General features: G+C 44.7%; 1 protein-coding gene across 4 annotated transcripts in view; it reads right to left on the bottom strand.

The window, feature by feature from the left end:
- The window catches only part of dock4b (dedicator of cytokinesis 4b), an 88,452-nt gene extending 65,665 nt beyond the window's left edge, over positions 1 to 22,787 (bottom strand). For all 4 annotated transcript variants that reach the window (XR_003742515.1, XM_028954171.1, XM_028954173.1 and 1 more), the window contains exon 1: positions 22,636 to 22,787. Coding sequence is in view for 3 of the 4 variants with exons in the window: in XM_028954171.1 (XP_028810004.1) it covers positions 22,636 to 22,672 (37 nt within the window). In the remaining variant the exon portion in view is untranslated. The remainder of the gene's footprint in view (positions 1 to 22,635) is intronic.
- Between the last annotated feature and the right edge of the window lie 239 nt (positions 22,788 to 23,026).

Below are 23,026 nucleotides of genomic sequence, written 5' to 3'. Positions count from 1 at the left end.
TATACTAATATTATAAATATGTAAGTCACAATAATGAAACATTCTGCAACACTTGACACAGACCAGTTCTCCATGATATGATTATGATATCTAGGATAAGACTGTGATATGATTGTGATATCTTTGAAACATCAAAGCGCAATTTGACAAGAAAATGTAACATATTGAGAAGTCACTGGATATCAGAGTATCAACAATAAAACACCAAAGGAAGAATATATCAGATCACACACACACACACACACACACACACACACACACACACACACACACACACACACACACACACACACACATATATATATATATATATATATATATATATAGTAATGCATGTATTTTCCCCACCCCTAGAGTGGAATACGAAACAGTAACACTTTAAATATATTTTACAAAGGAAATACATATGGGTTGATTATAAATTAATACATGATGTCAGAAGAGCCTTTGCATCATGTATTAATTTAGAATCAACGCATAATTCTTAAATATTAATACTGATATTATCATATCCTGTCATGCACCCTGACCAGACAAGCAACACAAAATCCCAATATAGTGTCATAATGTGCTGCAGATCAGGTCAACTCAGATGTCAACAGTATTAAAGGAAGAGAAATAACAAATTAACAGACAAAAATTATGACAACACATGCGCTCGAAAATACAGACACACACACACAAAACCAGAAATCAAATGGATTTATGAATTACACAAGTTAGTTTTTCACTCATATCATTTAGTTCTAATCCATTTGCCAGCTGCTCCTTAAATGTGCGGAACACACAGGCACTTGAAATGTGCCAAACAGACCCCGATCATATTCAGGTAGCATTTATATCTCATCAACCACCAAAACACGCTTGTATTCCCATGAAAGTCGAAATATCTTAGATGATCCAATGTGCATCAACGTTTTGTCATCTACCAATCCAAAAATCGCATCATGCCAGCTGTAATCACGAGACTCGGCGTGCTGTTGTCTTTTTGCATAATGGGGACATTTGTGTGTTGTGTTGACTTCTAAACAAACACATACACAGACAGCATGGATTTATTTGCCGACTGCTCATCTCATCACCAACAGGCAAATCTTTTCCAGTCCACCTGCTCCGCGGAGGCAGCTGAGCCCGCAACGGCCGGCGTCTCGCCCCCCAATCGCCACAGACGTCCGCTGTTCCTGACCCGGGACCAGCAGCTCAGCTGCCCTGCATCTCCAAAGCCACCACAATTTCTGCGTTTTGAACACGCTCTTCGTACTGACAGGCCGTGCTGGCAGGATGGAGCCCGGTGACCTGAAGCAGATGGTTACTGACAGACCGGTATGGCACTCCATCAGTTGAAGCCCAGCACGAGAGGGAACAGAGAGCCAAGACGCTTGGCCTGCTCTCCCACTTTGTCATTAACACGCTCTTAACCATTAAACAAGCGTTTGTTATTTATGTGCAGAGTCCCATGTATAGAAGTGTCCTCCAGTCCACTAATGAACTTGTGAGGCGACTGCACAACTTACTGTGGAACGGAATACGTTTAACTAAAGCTTGTTCATTACATTGTGCAATGTTTAGGGAATCGGATGAAATGTTAATGTTAAAGAACTGGAAACGGGGATGATGTGTGGGTTCATTAGCAGCGGTAAACGCAAAAGTACAACTGTAAAATGAAAAAAAAATAAATACATTAATCGGACCATTACGATGACTGGAGAATATAACATTACATGGACCTTTAAAACTGATTTGATTTTTTTTTTTCAAAATGACCCTAATTGTCTGAACTGCAGTGTGTACTGAATGAACAACATATTGCTGTGTTAATTTTCCAGGCCCAGCCCTACTGGTTCACATGGTTCATATGTATACAGTCAAATCTGTACAACCCTATTAATCCTGAACAAGGGAAAGTCTACCTGCCTTCGGTTTCTTCATGTTTCACATATACAGATTTATGGCTTCTAAGATGTGAATTGAAAAAGAGATATTAGATTAGATTTGACGATTGTTGCTGTTAATCCTGCTCAGTTTTCCTTAAAGCTAAACAGCACAACATGCAAAATGAACTGAAATGAGGTCTAAATGTGCTTTTAACCTCATTAAAGCCCCCCAATCCTATCGCCTGACAAGAACCTTTACAAGTTATCCCCCTACAAAAGCATTTATTATTCATGAGAACATTGGTATGCAAATTTATAGCGAGGAGGGGGCTGATATGTGGTCCTATGACCGGGCTGCCAAAAAATGCAATATTAATGAATTATTAATAGCTCTTCGTGCATTCTCCAACGCGCAAAAGGCCTTCATAAATTATGGAGTCGAAGGAAATCCTTCAGCATTCGCAGCAGGTCAGAAGTTGCTAAACAATTAATCAGCTGTAAGCGATACGAGCTAGACGTGCAAAATACATGCACACATATCTGCAACCCGGGGGAGTTTATTAAACACCACAGGCATCTAACCAACACCGGAATACGCTGAGCTGTTACGCTCATGATGCCATCCTTTCCGTAACAGACGACTGAATAATCCGTGATTCTGAACCGGAGGAATGCGCTCCCTGGCGCAGACTGAGGACAGGCCATGGCACAGGCCAACCATTGTGAATGGCCGGCTGAGAAGGACACTGTTTCATTTTCTACTGGACCCTAATGAGGACAGAGTCAACTGTATATCGGGGCCAACTGGGCTTAGGACGTGTAGAGTCTGTCTCTGGTCCCAAAGATGGTCCTGGGGGCTTCGTACAAAGGACACGGAAAATTGGGCTGTCTGATCTGGAACTGATGCCACTGCTCTGGTTGTCGTTCCGCTTCCCAATTTTGAGGCTCCTAAACATTGCTGGTCTTGTAGCGAGAACTCGAGTGAGCGGCGTGTGGAGTCCGGTAACATGGAGCGCTGAGGAAATTGAAGCTCTTCTGGCTAGAAGAAAGTGCATCAAGAAACAAGGGAAGAAATAAGGGAAGATGCAGGCTTCTCACAAACAACCGAATAAGCTAAATACGATTTACGGAAGAAAGGTGTACACGGGTTGTGTCTCGTGTAAACGCGGACCGGTTCTCGGTTGAGGTATGAGATGGCTGCGATGCTGGGCCGCCACTGAAGCATCTCATGTGGAAATTGCAAGAAGGCGTCCAAAAATACAACCCAGATATTTCCAGCATGTTACTGACGAAGCCGGGTGACTCAGCGGCAGAGCAAACAGCCCCAGAGTTCTCCTTTCTTCAAGGAAAAAAATAACAGGGTACAGAGAATGTCAAACTTTCGGGCTATACATGTTTTGGAGGCCAGGGGGGATGGGACGGTGGTTTCACGTAAAAACCAGAGGATCATTTTGAAATCACAGTGAGGATGTTTTTTTTTTTTTTTTACATTTGTGCAATAAATTAACAGACTTGCAAGTTTGTCCAAGAGACATTTAATTGAGAACTTGGACCTTTCTTGGCAGATGTGTCTGTTAAACCCAAGATGAATTGGGTGGCAGTTTGTTGCACGATCTCCATTTCCGCAAGCAAAGAACAAAATGAACAGCACATAACAGTATACCTCAAACTCAAGACATGATGTAGACTTGCTTGTAGGCAAATGCAGATGAACACATTTATCTATGCCCTGATGTGGCCATTACCACGCACAAGCTAGCGGGCATGGGCATGACATGACTGTTTAATAATTTCTCATCCAGCACGTCTTCAGGTTCAACAGTAAGTCCATGTTGTTGATGTGCAGTTATTTCTGACACCCGCAACAACTTTAATAGTGTTTTTATATGGGTGGTAGTAGCCTAGTGGGTAACACACCTATGAACCAGAAGAACCAGGTTCAAATCTTGCTACCACTGTGGGGGGACTGTCCCTGTAACTACTGATAGTAAGTCGCTCTGGATAAGGCCGTCTGATAAATGCCATAAATGTAAATGTAAACAAGGTTTCAAAGGGGAGGAGCCTATAGGGATGAAGGCTCCCATATAGCCCACTTCAAACTCCATCCTGTCAATACATCCCACACGAGTGCCCCTCTCCTTCTTTCCTCTTCTGTAACTCGGAACCATGTCCACTGCTCAACATGTACAATAACCGAAAAACAATTACTGATAATCACTGACATGGCCAAAAGAAAATATGAAATTAAGTTCCACCTTTTCAACTCAAGCAGTCTGTATGAAGCACACCTATTCAGACAACAAAGCCCCCATGATTGAATCCCATTTCACTTTTCCAGCCCCCGTTCTTTTCCTGCCTTTGTGTGCACCTGAATCGCAGCACGCTGAGGACAGAGTCACAGGCAGGCAGATGGCAGAAATAAAAAAAGCTCAAAGAGCTTTTTTTTCTGAGACATTAACACATAAACAATTCCGTTTTACACCTACAGCTCCAGCAGTGGCCTGTCTCACAGATGGAACTATTTATTTGGTGGCAAAAACCTTAAGATGAGTACAGCAGGTGCTGAGGTGTCACGGGCAAGAAGACATGTGGATTCATTTTCAGAGTGGGGGAAAGGTCACGCAGTGACCTCGGTTTTCATCACACCTTTAAAGTGGCATGGCTGTGGGTGTGTGTGTGTGTATTTGTGTGCACAATTTCACAGCAAAATGACATCGGAAATCAGTGGTGAGAGGCTGCATGTGTCTCTATGTGTGCCTCTTTTCTTCTATTCAGCACGGGAAGGCCAATTTCGGAGAGACTTTCACATATTCATCCACATTCGCCCCTCCTGCTTGTTTTTGGGACTCTCTCTCTCCCTTATGTCCTTCAGTCTTTCTCGGAACAGTGCGTTCTTATTGCACGCAGATCTCCTTGTGCCTGATTAGTGCTCGGTCCTACTCGGGTAAAAGTCTTCCCCAGGGCAGGCAGCCACTACACAGACTTCACAGATCCGGTTGAAGAAAATGGTCGAATCCATCTAAACATGGCTGGCCAATATAATGATTCAATAAAAATATCAAGGATGAGAAGGATGAGGGGCATTTCACCAGCTCCACGGGAGGACCAATACAAGAAATGCAGTGAGATATGCTGTGCATGTTCAGATTGTGCTATATTATGTTTAACACCAGTCCACCATTGCCATCAATATAATTTGTACTAAATCTATAAAACATGCTATTCTTGCTCTTTTCTTAACATAATGGATATCATACACACATCAACTAATATCAAACTCAGTAATTAATAATCAATTCAAAATGTATAAACCCTTTTCATACTGATATGACATTTACTTAGGGCAATGAACCTTAACATGCACCCTTGCTCTATGTAGGCACTGGTGAGCCACTGACCTGCCAATGGAGACCCTGTAAAAGTCTGAAATACACTGCAGTTACACACAGACATCAAATCGTTCAGGCAGGTTCAGATAGCAACAGACTGTTGGCAAAGCACAAGAACTTGTACATGACTCAGATTAAATGAGGATATAGGTCAGCGCCAACCCCCCACATCCCACCCCCAAAAAAGCTGCTAACTTCACCTCATTCTAGGATGTAATCTGTATGTGTGTGTGTGTGTGTGTGAGAGAGAGAGAGAAAGAGAGAGAGCAATAAAGGGAGACACATAGAGATTTCTCTTGCACTTTCACTATTGTGTCCACCAAAGCACAGCACCCAATGCCCACAGTGAAATGTGTCCTCTGCTTTTAACCCATCCCCTGAGGGAGCAGTGGGCAGCCATGACAGGCGCCCGGGGACCAGTGTGTGGGGACGGTGCTTTGCTTGGTGGCACTTCAGCATCATATAAACACTCAACTAGTGGTTTTGTGTGTGAGCAGAAACTATTGCAACGTCAGTTTTCTTTGCTCTGAAATGGATTTTGACTGTTTCTGCTTTTCTTCAGCCAATCAGTTACACCACAGCAATAAAAAGTAGGCGAGAGATTATGTTAGCTTTAATGTTTTCATGGCCTCATCACCGATGGGGATGACAAGGAGTACAGGAAACTGACTCGGGTCTTTCTGGATTGGCACCTGCAGAACTACCTCCAGAAAGGAATGACTAAGGAGCGGGTGGTAGACTTCCGCAGGCACAAAAAAGAACATACAGGGTCTGTGGAGAGCTACAGGTACCTTGGATTTCATCTGGACAATAAACTGGACCTGACTCATAACACAAAAAAGGACAGAGCAGGTTGTACCTGCTGCGGAGGTTTAGGGCCCCATAAAATACGTAAAAAAATTTTTTTCTAAACTCAGGTTTATTTTTTCCTAAATTCCGTTTTTTTTTTTTTTTTTTTCATTTTAATTCTTCTGAATTAAACAACCTGCAATATGACAAATCACATTTAAATCACTGTTCAACAAAGTGCTTGGGCATTAACTATTTACATTTAAATAATGTGTTCACAATATTACATGTTCTTCTTCTGTAAAATAAAAGTGCTTTGCATTTGACCTCAACATAAAAAACATTGGGGAGACCTGGAATACCAGAAGAAAGTTGTGTTCCATTTGCATAATGAACTGGAACCATGATAATAAAATTCCTTTTTGAATCAGCTGATTTCTTGTCTGTTTCTGATATGAATTATTGGCTGTAAGTGGTCGTCATGCTCTTCTTACAAAAGAGCAAAGCAAGAATTTTGCGTATGTGTGCGCATGCACGGAACCGATCGTGTAAGGGGTCCGGATTCGGCACTGACAGCCTCTTCGCCACAGCTGGCCGTGTGTTTACATTGTGTTGGTGTGCGAAAGTCCCGCCTCAACCGGAAACACGTGAAGTGGCCAGAAATTCCATGTTTTATAGGGGATTCCGTTTTATTTGCTGGGTTCTGGGATAGGGCCCTATTTGTTGTGCAAAACACTCCTCCTGAAAACCTTTTATGAAACCTTTATGGCTGCAGCATCTCTTCTCGGGACAGAAGGAGACTAAACAGGCTCATCCAGAGGGACAACTCTGTTCTACGATGCCGTCTGGACCACTGGAGGTGGTGAGTGACAGGAGAACGATGGCTAAGATGTCATGCCTGCTGGATAACATCTCCCACCCCATGCAGGAGACCCTGATGACACTGAGCAGCTCCTTCAGTGGCAGGTTCCTGCATCCATGATGTGGAAGGAGGGATTCAGAAGGTCTCTCCTTCCAACCGCTGTCAGACTCTACAACAACTGACCAAACACACATAGACTAACAAACACCCACATCCAGTACACCATCTGGTTTTACTTATGTGCGATATCTGTATTTAGCTACTCATAATATACATACATATATTTTTACACATTCACATATATACATTAATATTTTCAATACACTCATACTTATTTATATTTTCAGTTTTTCAGATAGTGTACTTTAGGTATAAGTTTTTTTATTCTGTTTATTGTTGCTGCTCTTATCCTCTACTATCCGTTTTCTGCTGTGACCTTATCTTATCTTGTTTAAGTGTCTGAATCAACTTTTTTGGCACCAGGACATGGCAGACGTTGGTTTTGGAGCAGTGTGTTATAATAATAGAATGTTAAATCAACATGACTATTAAAAGATTAATTCTGACATCCATCAGGTTTGGCCCTCCTGATTATTGGTGATATAGCCTCTTCAAACTGGTTGGCCGCTTCTGATTTTAAACCCTCATCAATATGAAAAACCATCGAGGTGAGACCAGAAGCCTTTCTGATTTAATGTTAAACCCCAGCAGTGCTACCAACTTCATAAAGCTTTCTTATCAAGCCACAAGGCCCAGACAGCGATGAAGGGAAAAGAAACAAACCGACACTGTCTGCGCAGAGGGAGGGGGAGGGAGGGAGACGGGACAGTCCCATGCATATAATCTCAAATAGGCCAGTCACTGTTTGCTCCAGCGGCTGGTTTATATAATGACACGCGCTCAGTGTCAGCTCTGCTGGAGCTGAAACATTGCGATAGCCAAACACAACGTGACCACTGAACTCCAGCAGCCAGGACAGCCCGTCGGTGAAGGCGCTTGCTCAGACGAGAGCGGACCTGGACAATACGACGAGGCCTTGGGTTTCTAACCAAGTAACGCCAGTAGCACCGCAATAAAGTGATTTGCACCGGTCTTCCATGCAGATCACTTCTTCCGTCAGCAGGCCACCATGTGGTCCGGGAGAAAACACTGGAAGTCGTGTCGCGATTACTAGGGATGTGACGAAGTTTCTTTTTCTTTCTCCATAAATTTTGAAACATTTCATTTGTGTGTAACCACATCCACATGGCGCACTAGTGTAATTCTTTTCACGTGTACATTGTGCATATTGATTCGGCCCGCTGTATAGCCTCGTTAAGAAGGTAGCTAATGTAAATTAGCCCTGTTCTCAATGTTCTGTACAGCGCTCCTCCTCACGTCAAAACCTGAAGTGAAAACTTTAATATGGTATGTTCAAGGTCATCCTCCTTTGAAGCGTGCTTCATCATCTCCACCCAGCAGCAGGCGGAGAGAAAACCCGAAAATCAGCCCCAAGCCACTGTCAATGCAACGGCCATCGTGTAATTAGCACCATGTGCCAGTGGGCTTCAAAGACATGGCCGAGGTGCACAGAGCACCTAATGAGAGCCGCGGCCGAACGGAGGAACGGGCTCCATCAACACAAGCGGCCATTACTGCCGCAACAGCCCTGCTGTTAAACAGCGGCGACGAGGCCGTTCTTCGCTAATTAGCATGTACGGCTGCTAAAGGAAGCTAAGCGGGACGCTGCTGTTTAGGGCCTCTGAAATGTAGCAATCTTCATCGAAATCATACAGTATTTATTTGCTCAAATAAATAAACAAAACACACTGTGTAGACATTTTATATTTAAAAAAGCATATGCACACACAAATTATTTTCAGCCATCAAAGTGAATATAGTTCTGCCAAATGTTCCTAAACACAGCAGTTTTTTTTTTCTTCAAAATTACATTTTCATTTCATTTACAAAAGAGCTACAATAAAAAAAGTCAATCAGACCATATTAAATTAAACCCAGGAAAAAAATAACTGAATGTTGTGTAATCTAGTTATCATCCATTTGCTTTCTAATACAGTATTTTGTAAAGAGCAGGAAAAAAAAAAACAATCAGAACCACCTATGGCGCAAACCTGCTTTTTTTCATCTGGTGAAGTCTTCTCAGCTTTTAAAAAACTAACCCCAGAAAAGGTCAAGCTGACATTTCCCCTCCTCGCCACATGTCCATTAACGAGTCCATGGTCGCATATTACATCAGCCTTGCCTCAGTGAGCCCACACATATCAGCAGACATCCATCTGGAGGGATGGTGATGTAATGAGTAGGATGGACCCCCCATCCGTTCTATCGTCTATCAAGAGGGGGAGAGCCCATTCTGGCGGGGGAGGGCTCCCTTGTCCTCTCATCCAGGCATCATTAGATAGCCATCTATCCAGCATTAAGCCCCTCGCAGCAAAGGAGAAGCCATCAGCACCAAACACTGGAACATGCACCGCGGCATGCTGCATCACCACGGTAACTACCATTGTAACCATCACTGTCATCAAGCTAAGTACAGGGTAATGGTTATAATCAATCTAAGTATAGTAATAATCTGTAGTATTACTGTCATTATCACAGCCCCACTCTGTGTTTATGTCATCTGAACTTACAGCTTACCCAACATGTCCATCCATTCATAATGAGGCAATATTTTATTGGTATTTGTCCTGTTGGTGAGGAAGTCTGAGGAATAATCTTTGTATGGCATCACAATAATGTCACCAGTTGCGGGTAAGTAATGAAATTGCTCTTTTTTTAAAGCAATAATATTACTTCACTTACTACTTATTAGTTAGTACCTACATTATTTTGATTCCCCCCCCGTCCCCTATAAAACTGCATAACCACATTCATCTGGTATAAATATACAAATAAATTTAAGATAAAGAGTTGTGACATCATATCTGATCTCAAGACCCATTCACACATGGCATAATCTGACATAAACCGTGTATGACTGATTTATATTTAAAGGTCTATATTTATCAGATATCTGTCAAATGCAAAAAAAAAAATGAAAGCGCTTTCAAGCTGTGAGTGTTTAAATCCGTCATTATCAGGTCAAAAGGCGTGCAGAAGCAGCAGCAGCAGGAGCAGGAGCACTGTGTTTTCAGATGTGTGTGCGTGTGTGTGTCTTCCAGCTCATCGCTCAGGGCACACGGACACTCAAACACACACCCGGCGAACCGACCGGGCCGGGTCAGTGCACACCGAAGGCGGCCGAGTACGCTGCACGCGCATACATCATACATACACAAACAAGAAATTCAAGACCCAGATGGTGGGCCCAGGGTAACAAAAAAAAAAATTAATAATGTATTAAAATCCAGCTGCATGTAACAGGCGTCCATAAGTCAGTGGAGTGTAGCGCATTATCAACCCGGCCTACAGAATATGAAGAATCTGCAATTATGATTCAACACAGGCAACCTCTTGTCCTCGGTATCACATCTACACAACAAAGGGATGGGGAGGAAAAAAGCAGGGCGAGCGTCCCCCCCTCGAGTCCCTCCGGGGTGGGATGCGTCACCTAATACTCTGTGCAAGGCAGCCCTGAGCTGCGGACGGGCCGAGCGTGTGAACGGAATGCTTTCCCAACATAGCAGAGGCAGTAACAGGTCAGCGCTCTGGCCGTGTGAGGCGGCCGGGTGGCCATATGTTCCCTGCTTAAGGCGCATCAGTGATCTGGACTGCATGTGCGACACGCGTCAATCTACCAGCGGTGCGTGAAGCAGCCTTTGCAGTCAGACTCGCTGGTGGCATTTCCGCTCGTGCACTTCGCCACAGAAACGAGAGACAAAAATATTTACCTGACATTTGGACTCTGTTGGATGAGCAACACTGCAGAGGTAGGGTTTTTTTTTTTTTTTTTTTTTGCTTAAAACCCCTTAAATAATTAACACACAAATTGTATAACCATAAAAACTTATTACATGTTATTGCACAATAAAAAGTTCAATAAAATAGTTGGCTGGTTGATTTATGATAAATAATGATTTCTAGTCTATTGTTAATGCAATCTCAAAAAGCCGACCACAATATTGATGATAATAATGCGATTATGCTGATTCAGTGATAATTCGATGGCAGAACAGTGATAATATTCTAAAGAAAAAAGCCCTCAAAGCACAATTTAAAACTTTAAAAGGCAGTGTATTTTAATAAATCATGACACATCCATTTAATACTAGCATTTTGATAAAGTTTATTACTTGTTATGCACAGTTATCATCCCAACCTTACGATTTACCTATATCTAATACCAACTGCATAGACCATAACATGCTTTTAACTATTTTCAATTTCAGCATTGGAACACTTGAGTTGTGTAAAAACATACCATTTCATTTTGGATTTGATTTAAAATTTGAATATGACTGCAGCTTCCTGCTTTTTCTTCTAGAAATTGCAACACAAGGTTGTGTCTGGGGTTATTGCGGCGCAGTGGAACAAGGAACCTAGCTGTACACTGCATTGTCGATGTCTTCCTGTTTCATGAGACGTGAACAAGATTGCAGGTCCCATCACGATTAATCATTCACATGAAAAGCAAAACGATGTCCCCGGTTTACATGAAATAATCTCAGATGATGGATTGCAGTGGTTAAGCCATCAGCAGTTCCACCAGGAAAAGCAAATGTTTAATGGGCGTCCGGCTTTTTTAACGTTAAGTATGCCATTTAACGCTGAGCCTCCTGGGCCTTTTTTCTTTTTTTTTTTTAAACTACGATGTACATCCGTCCAGCCTGACTGCGCCGTGCAGCCAACCATGAGTAGAGCCGGAGAAACTTGGAGCCACAGGAGCCTGTCTACCCATCACTGCAAACATCATCAGCCACGCTCCAGCTAGCCCTGCTACGCGGCCCCTGCTACACACAGGCTGCTGCGAAACGGCTTCTTTATTTTGGCGTCGGGACTCAGCCAGTCACTGAGGCATAGATGGAAGTGCGATCAGTGGAGCACGAGATAGCAGAGCGTTTTCAACAAACAGCACCAGCCCGAGATGACTCTCGCGACCAAGTTCTGGTTTGCAGCTCAGTAAGAGCACAGACATCCACATCATAAGATCTCCACTTCATCAGACCACTTATATTAGAATGTTAAGATGGTGAAGCTATAAAGATTACATGTATAGATATATATATATATGGCCATTTTCAAGTGAAAGTGATGCCCATCACATTTGCCACACTGAAGTGCTGGTGGGTAACTGCTTCATGGTGCTGAAAAGAGATAAGTGACATATGGTGGCCACACATCATCTAGTTGACCAGTTCGCCAGTTTTTCACCTTTTGGACAGTTTTCACTAGGTCTTGACCACAGCAGACGGGTAACATCTCACAAGAGCTGCAGTTTTGGAGATGCTATGCCAAAGCCATCTGGTCCCCACAATTTGGTGCTTGTCAAAGTTCCATATGCTCTTCGTAGTCCAACCCACTGGCAGTTGCGTTTCTCCTGTCATACTGTCATAATGTTATGGCTGATCAGTGTAGGTCAGTGTAGGTTTTTTCCAGGCCAGGGTTCATAACTGCAACATACTGTATATAGTTATTCTATTAACAGTATTACCGTCCAGTTACAGTACAGCTACCTGAATCAGATAATGAACCCATCTATCGTAATGCCAGTTTTACGTTTGTAACTTGCGGAATAAAGAAAGTTAAACATGGCGTCCTGACCCCTAGCACAGAAACTAAATAACATACTTCCTCAGGCCAAGAGTTCATTTTTTTGTTCCACATCATCTTGTTTTTTCCAACCCAACCAGGTCCGACCACGAGTGTGAGTGAGTGTGGCCACATGAGCATGCCTGGTGTGCTTCTCATTTTTTCCCCATGTGGAGAATGCGTTCATCGGCTCAAGGTTGGGTTAAGGCCATAAGCCGCTGGCATGCCACAGCCCGGGAGACAACATCTGCTTCAGCTTAGGAGAATCAATGAACGGCACCTCCACTCGCACCCGTCGACAGATAAGCTTCTGGGCACTCGAAGCAGGCTTTCAATTTAGCAAGTAACAGAACCTTGGGTTCTCCGAAAGCCAAATAAATCGTTAATAGAACAGGAAATACACACTGGTCCCACACAGGCACTGAAGGATTGCCCTGAACACCAACAGTGGTGGTCTTACAGACTTCACAGTCAACGGAGCAAACCGAAGCCAGTTAAGTAAACTGGAGATCTTCCAGGGCCAAACTCTTATCATGAGTGCCAGGTCACTGATGAAGAAGGTTAAAAATTCTTCAGAGTCTTAAAAGTTCAGATGTTGAAAGTTTTTCCCTCCTGTAGCCGGCATGCTGCTCACGGATCGGACCAGATTATCAAGGATCGAGGGAATGAGTATGAAGAACGCAGCGAACCGTGACAGGAGTTGGAACCGTGGCACCATTTAAACTTTAATTAGAGTTAGAAGTCCAATCCATGTCACTATGATAAATTAAAGTATGTCTATATTAGGGCCTATAGACATATTATAGTGGTGGCCTAGCGGTTAAGGAAGCGGCCCCGTATTCAGAAGGTTGCCGGTTCGAATCCCGATCTGCCAAGGTGCCGCTGAGGTGCCACTGAGCAAAGCACCGTCCCCACACACTGCTCCCCGGGCGCCTTTCATGGCTGCCCACTGCTCACTCAGGGTGATGGGTTAAATGCAGAGGACAAATTTCACTGTGTGCACCGTGTGCTGTGCTGCGCTGCTGTGTATCACATGTGACAATCACTTCACTTTAAATGATCACAAAATTTAATCATAAAGTAATGGCAATTGTTTAAGAATAAACAAATAAACTTCTCGTTTCTGCTCATTTCTGTTTAACAGTGGAGAATCATGGGTAATTTGGTTGCAGGGTCAACTTCTTGTTTTAAGCCTATTGAGACACTCCCAGATACTGATGCCTGCACCCTAGTAGTTTTTTTCTGCTCAATCCAAATAAACTATAAACTTCTGTATCTGAATTCCAGTCCATGGTGTCTCTCAAGCACAAGCAATGAGAAAAATGCAAAGATTACCGAAACAATACCACAAGTGCACATAAAGTGCAGTTCAGCTGTTTGGGAGGGTTGGTGGCGAGGGCAAAGAAACTGTTATGTAGGTTCGGCCGTTCATGCTCCCACTGACTAAATTGAGAGGAGAAGCTGACATGGTTCAGCAGGCTGTGGCTAATTTGGATGGTGCTATTCACAAGGCCTGTGTGTCGAAACGGCTAAGCTGGGCTAATTTATTCATGCTGGGCTGTACACAAGCTAAATCGATGGACCGGGAGGGGGTGAGGGGAGGGGGGATGGCCCAGCTTTCACCCCGAAGTGGGTCATTCACACCCTCTAAAAATCTCCTACAATTAAAATAACACAGGACAAGGAGGCTCAGCGCCGAGTTGCAAAGTGTTTTGGGAAGGGTGAGTTGGGGGGTGATTGGTTCCTGGGGTCCCCCCACCAACCCCCACGTTTTTGTACAGTCTGAGGCGAGCGGAACAAAAAAAGTGGCCTAATTTCCCCAATCCATTACATTCTTGCTACCCCCCAGGGGATGATGGGTAGTAACGAAAGCATCAGCTATTGCCATGGCAAACGCCACAAAACACACGTGGCTCTCTCTTTCTGTCTCAGTCATGCACACACACACACACACATATATACACACACACAACCAAGCTCAAAGCCATATCAGCCATACACTACGGCTAAATCTCTTCTCGCACCGGAGCGATTTAAGATGTTTCACGGAGGTTCTACATCCACTGAGCCCATAAACACACATCCCAACAACATCCTCCCTCCCGTCAACAAACACCAAAAAAGATGCCAAAAGGGCCATCCAGAGGAGAAAGGTTTCCATCCAGCTGGAGAACCAAAGCCAACACTGAAATCCAGATGGCACTGACTGTCCCACACCATGTAATCCCCCCTGTTTTTCGTTTGTTTCTCTCCACCCCATCTTTCTCCCAAAAGGCGACGGCAGGTAAAGCCTGGCTGCTGAGTGCTAATGGGCTCCCTTTGTGTCCCGGATAGGGGGATGGGACAGAGGGAGCCGCTGTTTTCCCGCTGATGTTCCTGGGTGCCGCCAGCGACCGGGATTCGTACCGCAGCAGGCCAGCATGAGCAAAGAGGATTATGGCCCAAATCCAAGAGCAAACCAGAGGAGCTTTTATGGGGTGTCAAAAACATTCCACCACAAAAACGACAATAATGACAAAAACAAAATTAAGTCAGATTTGCGGAGCATTCTTGATGCGTCCACTGACAAATTTGGCAAATATTACATTGTCATAATATCCAACGGTAATTATTACTTATTCAATTATTTTAAACAACAATAAATACATATGAGCTGATCGTATTATTCCTGCATAAAAATCTACAACATAATCCGGTAAAAACCAAAACGGCCAACTACTTGCAATCAAAAAGAAACATTAATGCGTCATTTTGATCTATATTACAGAGCTGCATTTGAGCTACTGATAACATGTGGCAAATAGACAAAGACAAACTTATAAAATAGCAAAAATAATAATAAAATGCAACGTTTAGGTGAACTAGCTATAGTTGAACGTTTTCGTTTTGAACGCGCTTTTACGACACTGAGCTAAAACCAAAGTCGTGGCGGACATGCACGCGAACGGTTTATTCCTGGCGCCATCCTCACCAGCCAGGTAAAATGGTGTTTTCACGGCATGCAGAACGTTGTTGTAATGTTTCAGCTGTCGCCACGACGCCGGCGTCAGCGTAAGTGGCTTTTATTTTAGCAACTGAAATGTGTCTCTCTCTCTCTGCTATATTTATCCTCGCTTTTGAAGCTGACCTTGAGAAGGCCGACCACATTTAGCCTACATCTGCAGACACTGTTGTGTTCATGGGACCCGGTGGAATACAGTAGACTACGTTCTCGGGGGGGGGGGTCCACACACATGGCTTGCCGGGAGTTTAACGCACCCTCCCGTGCAATATGTCCCGACCGTGTACAGTGTGACGGCGCCCGTGGCCTCATCTGTCACGGCGCAGACGCTGCGCATTGTCTCACTGAAATGAACCTCGCTTGCGACCAAATGTCAGCAGCCAGCCTGGGTGGGGGGTGGAGATGGCGGGGCGGGGCGGGACGTAAAACACTCGCGACAACTTTGGCGTAAAATAAAAAAAACCCCGGCATGTCGTCAGTGGTGATCGACGGCCTGTAACCGGCCGCGCTCCTGCATCTGCGAGGATCGACACGCCCTTCCATTCAGGAAAGCGCAGGAATGAACTGTGCGAGAGAAGCGTCCCCATTCAATCAATGAATGAGAGAGAAGTGGGGCAACACTTCCGTGACAAAACAACTTCTACTGTCACAAGAGGGTGGCCGTGTCAATTTGCGAAATCTGAAAATCTTCAGTATTTCCTTTAATCTTCTAAAAGCTCGCTCTTGGTTAGATAAACACTTTAGAAGAAGAAATGTCCCAGAAGGGCAATTTTTGAACAAATGTGGAGCGGTTGGGAGGTACGGCGAACTCGGTAAATTATCCGAGCTCCATTTAAAAGCTGCATCTTGTGCCAACTCACAGAAGCCCATTTTTTGTTGTTTTGAAGTGTTGGATTAACATTGTGAGCCCACAACACAGGACACCGTTCCACTTTCGTTCGAATGTATGCCCAGATGCCGCCGGCCTGAACATTACGTGTGAGTCTGCCACAACTGCCCGAGCCGCTTTCTCTGGAAAAACGTTTTATTAAACTGTATTATAGCAAGCTTTAAACATAGGCATTAATCGTGAACGATTTCTTCAAAGTGAAAAATAACTATAAAAATCTATAAAACAGTATAAAAAAAATTTCAATTGCACAAAGAGAGAGGGCACGGGCGACGGTGTCAACTGGTGTCACAGACTGTCATTCGCGGCTGCAGACGACTTTACATTGAGTGATATGTGGTGCCTCTCCAAGCTGTCGGTTTAATTTCTTTTTATTAAATGGGGGATTGGCTGCTCGGGGTTGGAGGTGAAGAAAAAAAAAAAAAAACACCTTGCGCTGCTGGAAGGGATATGACGGAAAACTCGTGTGGTTTTAAAAACCGTGACTTTTTGCAAATCGCTGTATGGTTTGTAACCAGAAACCTACATGCAGTTTTCAGAAAGCTAAAAAAAAAAAAAAAAAAAAAAAAAGACGTATGTTGGCAACTCCGGACTCAGATTCAAACACCTGCGTTCAATACGCCGGCATCTTCTACGCACACCGTGGAGAAAGCCTGGCAGCAGAAAGCTGTTGATGCCAGACCCATCAGGTCAGGTACTGTTATTGAACGAGGGGTGGAGAGAGAGAAAATGATACAACTGGGAAATTGTAGCGCGCACACACACACACACACACACACACACACACACACAGACTCAAACACAAGATAACAGAGCTCAGTCAGGCATCAAAACTCTTAACAACACGAGCGCTACCCAGAATCCAAGCGCCTGACGTGTGCGGAGGGACGGACGTAATGGCAGGGCTACGATTACGGTGAGCGAGGCAGACGCCCATCATTATCCAGCGAAGAAGGCTGTGAGATGAAGCACGAGCGTCAGCGTCTCCAGTCAAATTACGACAAGGGGGAAAATAAATAAAGAGGTGCTTTTTTCAACCAGATGCCACGTTCAGACTGGACCTGTGCTCACCAGCTGATCTGGGGTGTGCATTTGTAATGACAGCAATGTGAGGCTTGTGATATTACAGATAATCCAGCCACGGAACAGTTATCATCTTTAGAGTCGCTCTCTCTCTCTCTCTCTCTCTGAACACCACAATGATGCACGTGGATGATGGAGAGGAGAACAAAACATAACAGAAGTCATAATATTGTGCTTATTATCCTCTGATTTATCACGATTAAAGATTGTATCAAGACATGGAATCTGTGTCAGTGGGATACGTCACACTATGATGATGCCTTAGATAGTTCATTAAGTATCGTATATGCGTCAGTTTAATTATGTTCGTTTGCAGAATGTTCCCAGGTGTAGCTGCTCTAGGAAACAAATCCTTGGTTGTTGAGGTGCACATCAACTACTATAAAAGGAATAATTAACAATGAACCACAATGCATTTTACTGAACTTAAACAGGAACATAGAATCCAATATTTTATCAAATTTGATATAAATCCAATATTTATATCAAATTTTAATCTGATTGTCCAGATGAACACTGTACATGTATATGGCAGGACAGCAGTGTTGATTGAGGGTTCTGGAATCATACAGCGGATTAAACTGGACTGGTACTGGAACTGCACATGCAATAAAGCTGCCATGCTGGGTACTACACCGAGTGACAGAGTAATAACAGCACTTTACACAGCATAATAAACAGAACAGACAGAATTTTCATTATGAAAAGGTGACAGGCAGACCTAGACAGTATTTTGAGCTTAACAAAAGTAATTAAAAAAAAAAACTTTTAATTTTGTGTAACACACTCGCCTATGAACCAGAATATCACAGAGTCACAGGTTCAAACCCCACTTACTACGCATGTGTCCCTTATTAAGACCCTTAACCCTGAGTGTCTCCAGGGGGATTGTCCCTGTAACTACTGATTGTAAGTCACTTTGGATAAGGGCGTCTGATAAAATGCCATAAATTTCATAGTAGCAATAAAAGAAATTTCACGCAATGAAGGAGTAGAGTTAAGGGAAAAAGGAGAGGAAAAAACCAATGAGAGACACAGAAGGGAGAGAGGGACGAGGCATCCTCCAAACTCTGTAAACAGTCGACTCCCTGCCAGGCTGACCCGGCATCAGGAGGCGGAGGTGGCATCTGCAGCCCCGTCTCCTCCTGACACGTAACACGCAGAGCAGAGCTTCCAGGGTTCTCCAGCACCTCTTATTACGCAATAAGAAATCATTAATAATGCATACATAGCACACCAATTAATTTAACTATGGAGGCCGGAGGGGCACCGTTAGATGCATGAACGACCTGCAATTCTGCACAAGAGGGATTGGACTCGGGGCAAAGGTCCAGCCTGAGATGGTGCACTAGGTCAATAGACAGAAGCCAAAAGAATCTATTAAAACCAGACAGAGATCAGCTCTCTTACTCTCATGGACAACACAGACAAACCGGACTGATAATGTCACCATGTGTCAGTCGGCTCATCGCAAGGCCCGACCGAATAATCCGAGACGCGTCAGAGAACACACCCGTGAGCGTCATGGCGGCTAGTCGGGCCCGGGATTCTACTTTATACCACCGCGTACGCAGGTGACCGCGACAGCCAAAATAATCGCCCGCACATCTGTTTTCATTTCTCTGACGGCCAGGAATTGCGCCGGGATCCCGGCGCGGGGCTCTGGGGTACGCGGGAAGCGGGGCAGTCCCAGGTCATGTTGGGGCTGGAGTCTGTATTCATTATGCCTGCCTCATCAGCTGACTGGCTGGCTGGCTTCAGCCTCCCAGGCCCAGGTGCTCCGACAAAAACCCTAGTTTTTTTGGGTTTTGTTTTTTTTAAATAGGGCATATATTGGTATCGGCACGCTGGCGGGTGAGGTGGAAAATTGTTTTTTTTTTACTCGGAGAGCAAATGCTGCCGTTTTAGAGGCACAGGATGCTTTAATTGTCCGGGTAGAATAATTGTAAACCTTAATCACGGTAAAAAGCAAATAACGATATAACTATAATAATACACACATATAAAGAATATGTACACGTGCAGTTGAATAGAAGGCAAAACATTCAAGATTCATCATATGTCTCAGATACAGTTAAACAAGTAGAATATTTTAATATAAAAAGTAGAATAGTGAAGTACATAAAACTAGGCTCTAGACTTCATGTCCCATTTTGGTGGCAAGCATTCAAATTCCAGTGATCCACCAAAAACAAAATTAATAAATTCCCCCCAACCCGACAGGTACATGTCCCACTGGAGAGGCCGTGCTGCCTGCAACCCGCCGCTGAAACCAGCGAATAAGCAATAAAGAGCCGTGCTGGAAGGCCAACCGTCTGTCGGTGAGCCCCGGGGCTCCTCTTTTTTACCATAACCGGAGGCCGCAATGAAGGAATGGCCCGCAGCCTCGGCCAAACAACCTGCTTATCCCCAGAGAGAAATCCAGCCGGAATCCTGCGGCGCAACGTAGATATTTGTACATATTTCTATATCTCTGTTGTTGTTTTTGTTATTTAATATATATATATATATATACTCACACACGCATTTTTTGTGATGTCCAGTCTGAATTATTAGTAATATTGTAATAACAACAAGCACAACGGACGTTTAATTGAGGTCCCTCTGAATTCTGACCATTTCGGTCTAATGTGCACAGTCCAAGCCTTTAATTGACCCCTTAAATTATGAAGAGCTACAACATGCCCGAGTGACTGTAAATATCAGAACAGTGAGTGCAGGCTTGTTCATTTAACAAGATAATGAGCTTGTTCATCCAGCGTTATTTAGGGACACACTCGATCAGACATTGTTTGCAATTCAAGATCCAAGACAAAAAATAAATAAGGTATTTCGACCATTACACAGTTATCACATGTCACATAACAGTACAAAAGGGACAAGGAAAGGGAATACAAGCTTCACTGTTGTGTAGTAGGTGCTTTTTCAGAGACTCGTTTACTTTAAGTACAGTGCGGTTCCAGCAACCAGCTTCCTTATCAAAGATTTCCACTTCCTCCTCCTCCTCCTCCTCCTCCTCACACGGGCCGCAACGTCTGCCCTTCAAACTACAGCACAGCATATCGTTTTAGGAAAAGGAGAAACGAGATGCAAATCAGTGCTCCGCGTGTGTCTTAACGCCGACTCAGCAAGTAAAGTAAGTAAAGTGATTGTCACATGTGATACACAGCAGCACAGCACACAATGCACACAGTGAAATTTGTCCTCTGCATTTAACCCATCACCCTTGGTGAGCAGTGGGCAGCCATGACAGGCACCCGGGGAGCAGTGTGTGGGGACGGTGCTTTGCTCAGTGGCACCTCAGTGGCACCCTGGCGGATCAGGAATCGAACCTGCAACCTTCTGATTACGGGGCCGCTTCCTTAACCGCTAGGCCACCACTGCCCAGGGCACCATCCACGCTTCGCCAACGTCAAGCGTCCGTTCTCCGGGTTCTTATCCGCTCGCGGCGTACCCACAGACCCCACAAGCCCGTGCCTCCAACTAACCGCTGCAACCGCGCACCTCTGTCTGTCACACCACATCAAATGCTGGGAATATTGATGCGAACCATTTTTTATTATTATTATTATTATTCATGAATGGAAGTTACTGGAAGTCGTGTTGACACTGCGAACTTTATCTGGTGAAGCCCAGTGGCCGGAATGTCTCTTGACCAAATATATGTGGTCGTGGCCTCTGGTCAGCTTTATTGATATATGCGGACTTGGGGGAACAGGGATCCTCCCGACACGCCGATATTTCACCCTGCGACGAAAAACAGATCTGTCTGCGCGATGATGAAACGCTTTTGCACGCTTGTTGTTGTGAAACGCCGACCTCGGCAGTTCCTTAAAAAAATGCACTTAACGCATTTAAAGACCGGTACGCTAATCGAGGAAAAATTAAAAACTGGACGAACGGGAGAAGGATAATCAGATTTCTTTTTTTTTTTATGGCAAATTCCAGTAACTCGGCACCCAACGGGGACCACGCTGGTTTTTGGCAAGGTGAACTCTGATCCCAGCTCTCTTCCGGCAGCTTAGACTTTCACAGACAAGACTTTCAGAGGTCACAACAACACCCCCCCCCCCATGCATAACCCACCCCGGGGCCAGCCAATTCAGCCTCCCACCGAGAACAGGATAAAAACGGGCTTAATCCACTTAGCCGCAACACACTTGCATTTCCAGACAATAAGACTATTTATCGGGGAGACCTGAGCAGCATTGAGAAACACAGACCCGCGAGTGTTTTTGGGGGGCTCAGGTGCACGCCAGAGGGGATATTAGGTACGTGTCTCCACTGAGCACAGTCCGACAGTGGAGGAGTGGAACAGAATCCGGCGCGCGCACAAGGGGAAAAGGGAAAAGGTGGGGGGGGGTGACAGGGACCGCAAGGGTCAAAGGTCACTGGCCACTGCAATTTCGGCTGCACCGAAAGGTGGTTCGTCGTGTAAGTGAGACCTTTTGTGTGTCTGCGGCGAGACGAGGTCCGGGAACCCGAGCCCTTGGCTGATCCGACATCTGGCACGACCCTCTCCACGCGTTTGATAACCTCCCGGCGGGTCGCAGTCCCGCGTGCGTTCTGTCACCGGCCGTGTTGAGGGAGGGGGGGGGGGGGGGGACCGGGGACACCAGGTCCGAGCCCAAACAAAGCGTTCGGAGAGGCGTGCAGGCGTAAATCTAACGGGACCCGGTGCCGCCGCTTTATTATAATCCTTATGGGTTCATTTTCCACAGACAGGAGCGTGGAAATCAGCCCGTACGTGTTTCGGGGTATTTCACTGCAGGGACGAACGCTATTCTGTTACGTTGCTCGCTTTTTGATGAATATAAAACATGGGAACAAGTGAAGGGGAACACGGGGAGCTGGACGGAGACCGCGCTCAGACCCGGTGCGTGGAAACGAACTGAGTGGAACTGAACTGAAATAGCGGCGCAATTTTCTATTCAAACTCGTATCCTTCTCTCCCCACCTCCAGTCCTAGAACGAATGAATTCACGCACACACACACGCAGTGAGGGGGAAATAGTTCTATCATAAACCGTGAAAAGAGACAAGGGGGAAAAAAAACTTACCGACGCCGAATTTTTCTTGTTCTGTCGGTATCCACATTTTTTTTTACGGGTTTCGCATCGGAAAAACACGTCGGGACGGAGAGAAGAGACAGAAATCCCGTGCGGCGCAACGCATTCTACTGGTTTCCTATCAGCCGCTCGGCGCTCATTGTTCAGATTGCAGGAGCGAACTACAGCGCTCGATCGCGTTCACGCCGACGGAGGCGCCGCTGGCGCGGTGCATTGTGGGGGTTGTAGTTCACTGGACCGCGAAACGGGGGCGAACCCCGGAACATTTAACATGAAAATATCGCAGAATCAAGAACCCGCTTCCTCCAAGTCAATAGGCTACAACGAGAAAAGTCTAAAGTAAAAACAAATTATAAGCTTTTTGAGTTTCGTCTTAATTGAA

Source organism: Denticeps clupeoides, chromosome 15 (genome assembly GCF_900700375.1).
Source record: "Denticeps clupeoides chromosome 15, fDenClu1.1, whole genome shotgun sequence".
NCBI lineage: Eukaryota > Metazoa > Chordata > Actinopteri > Clupeiformes > Denticipitidae > Denticeps > Denticeps clupeoides.
The sequence above is the reverse complement of the archived record's forward strand: the minus strand, read 5'-3'. Positions and strand labels throughout refer to the sequence as shown.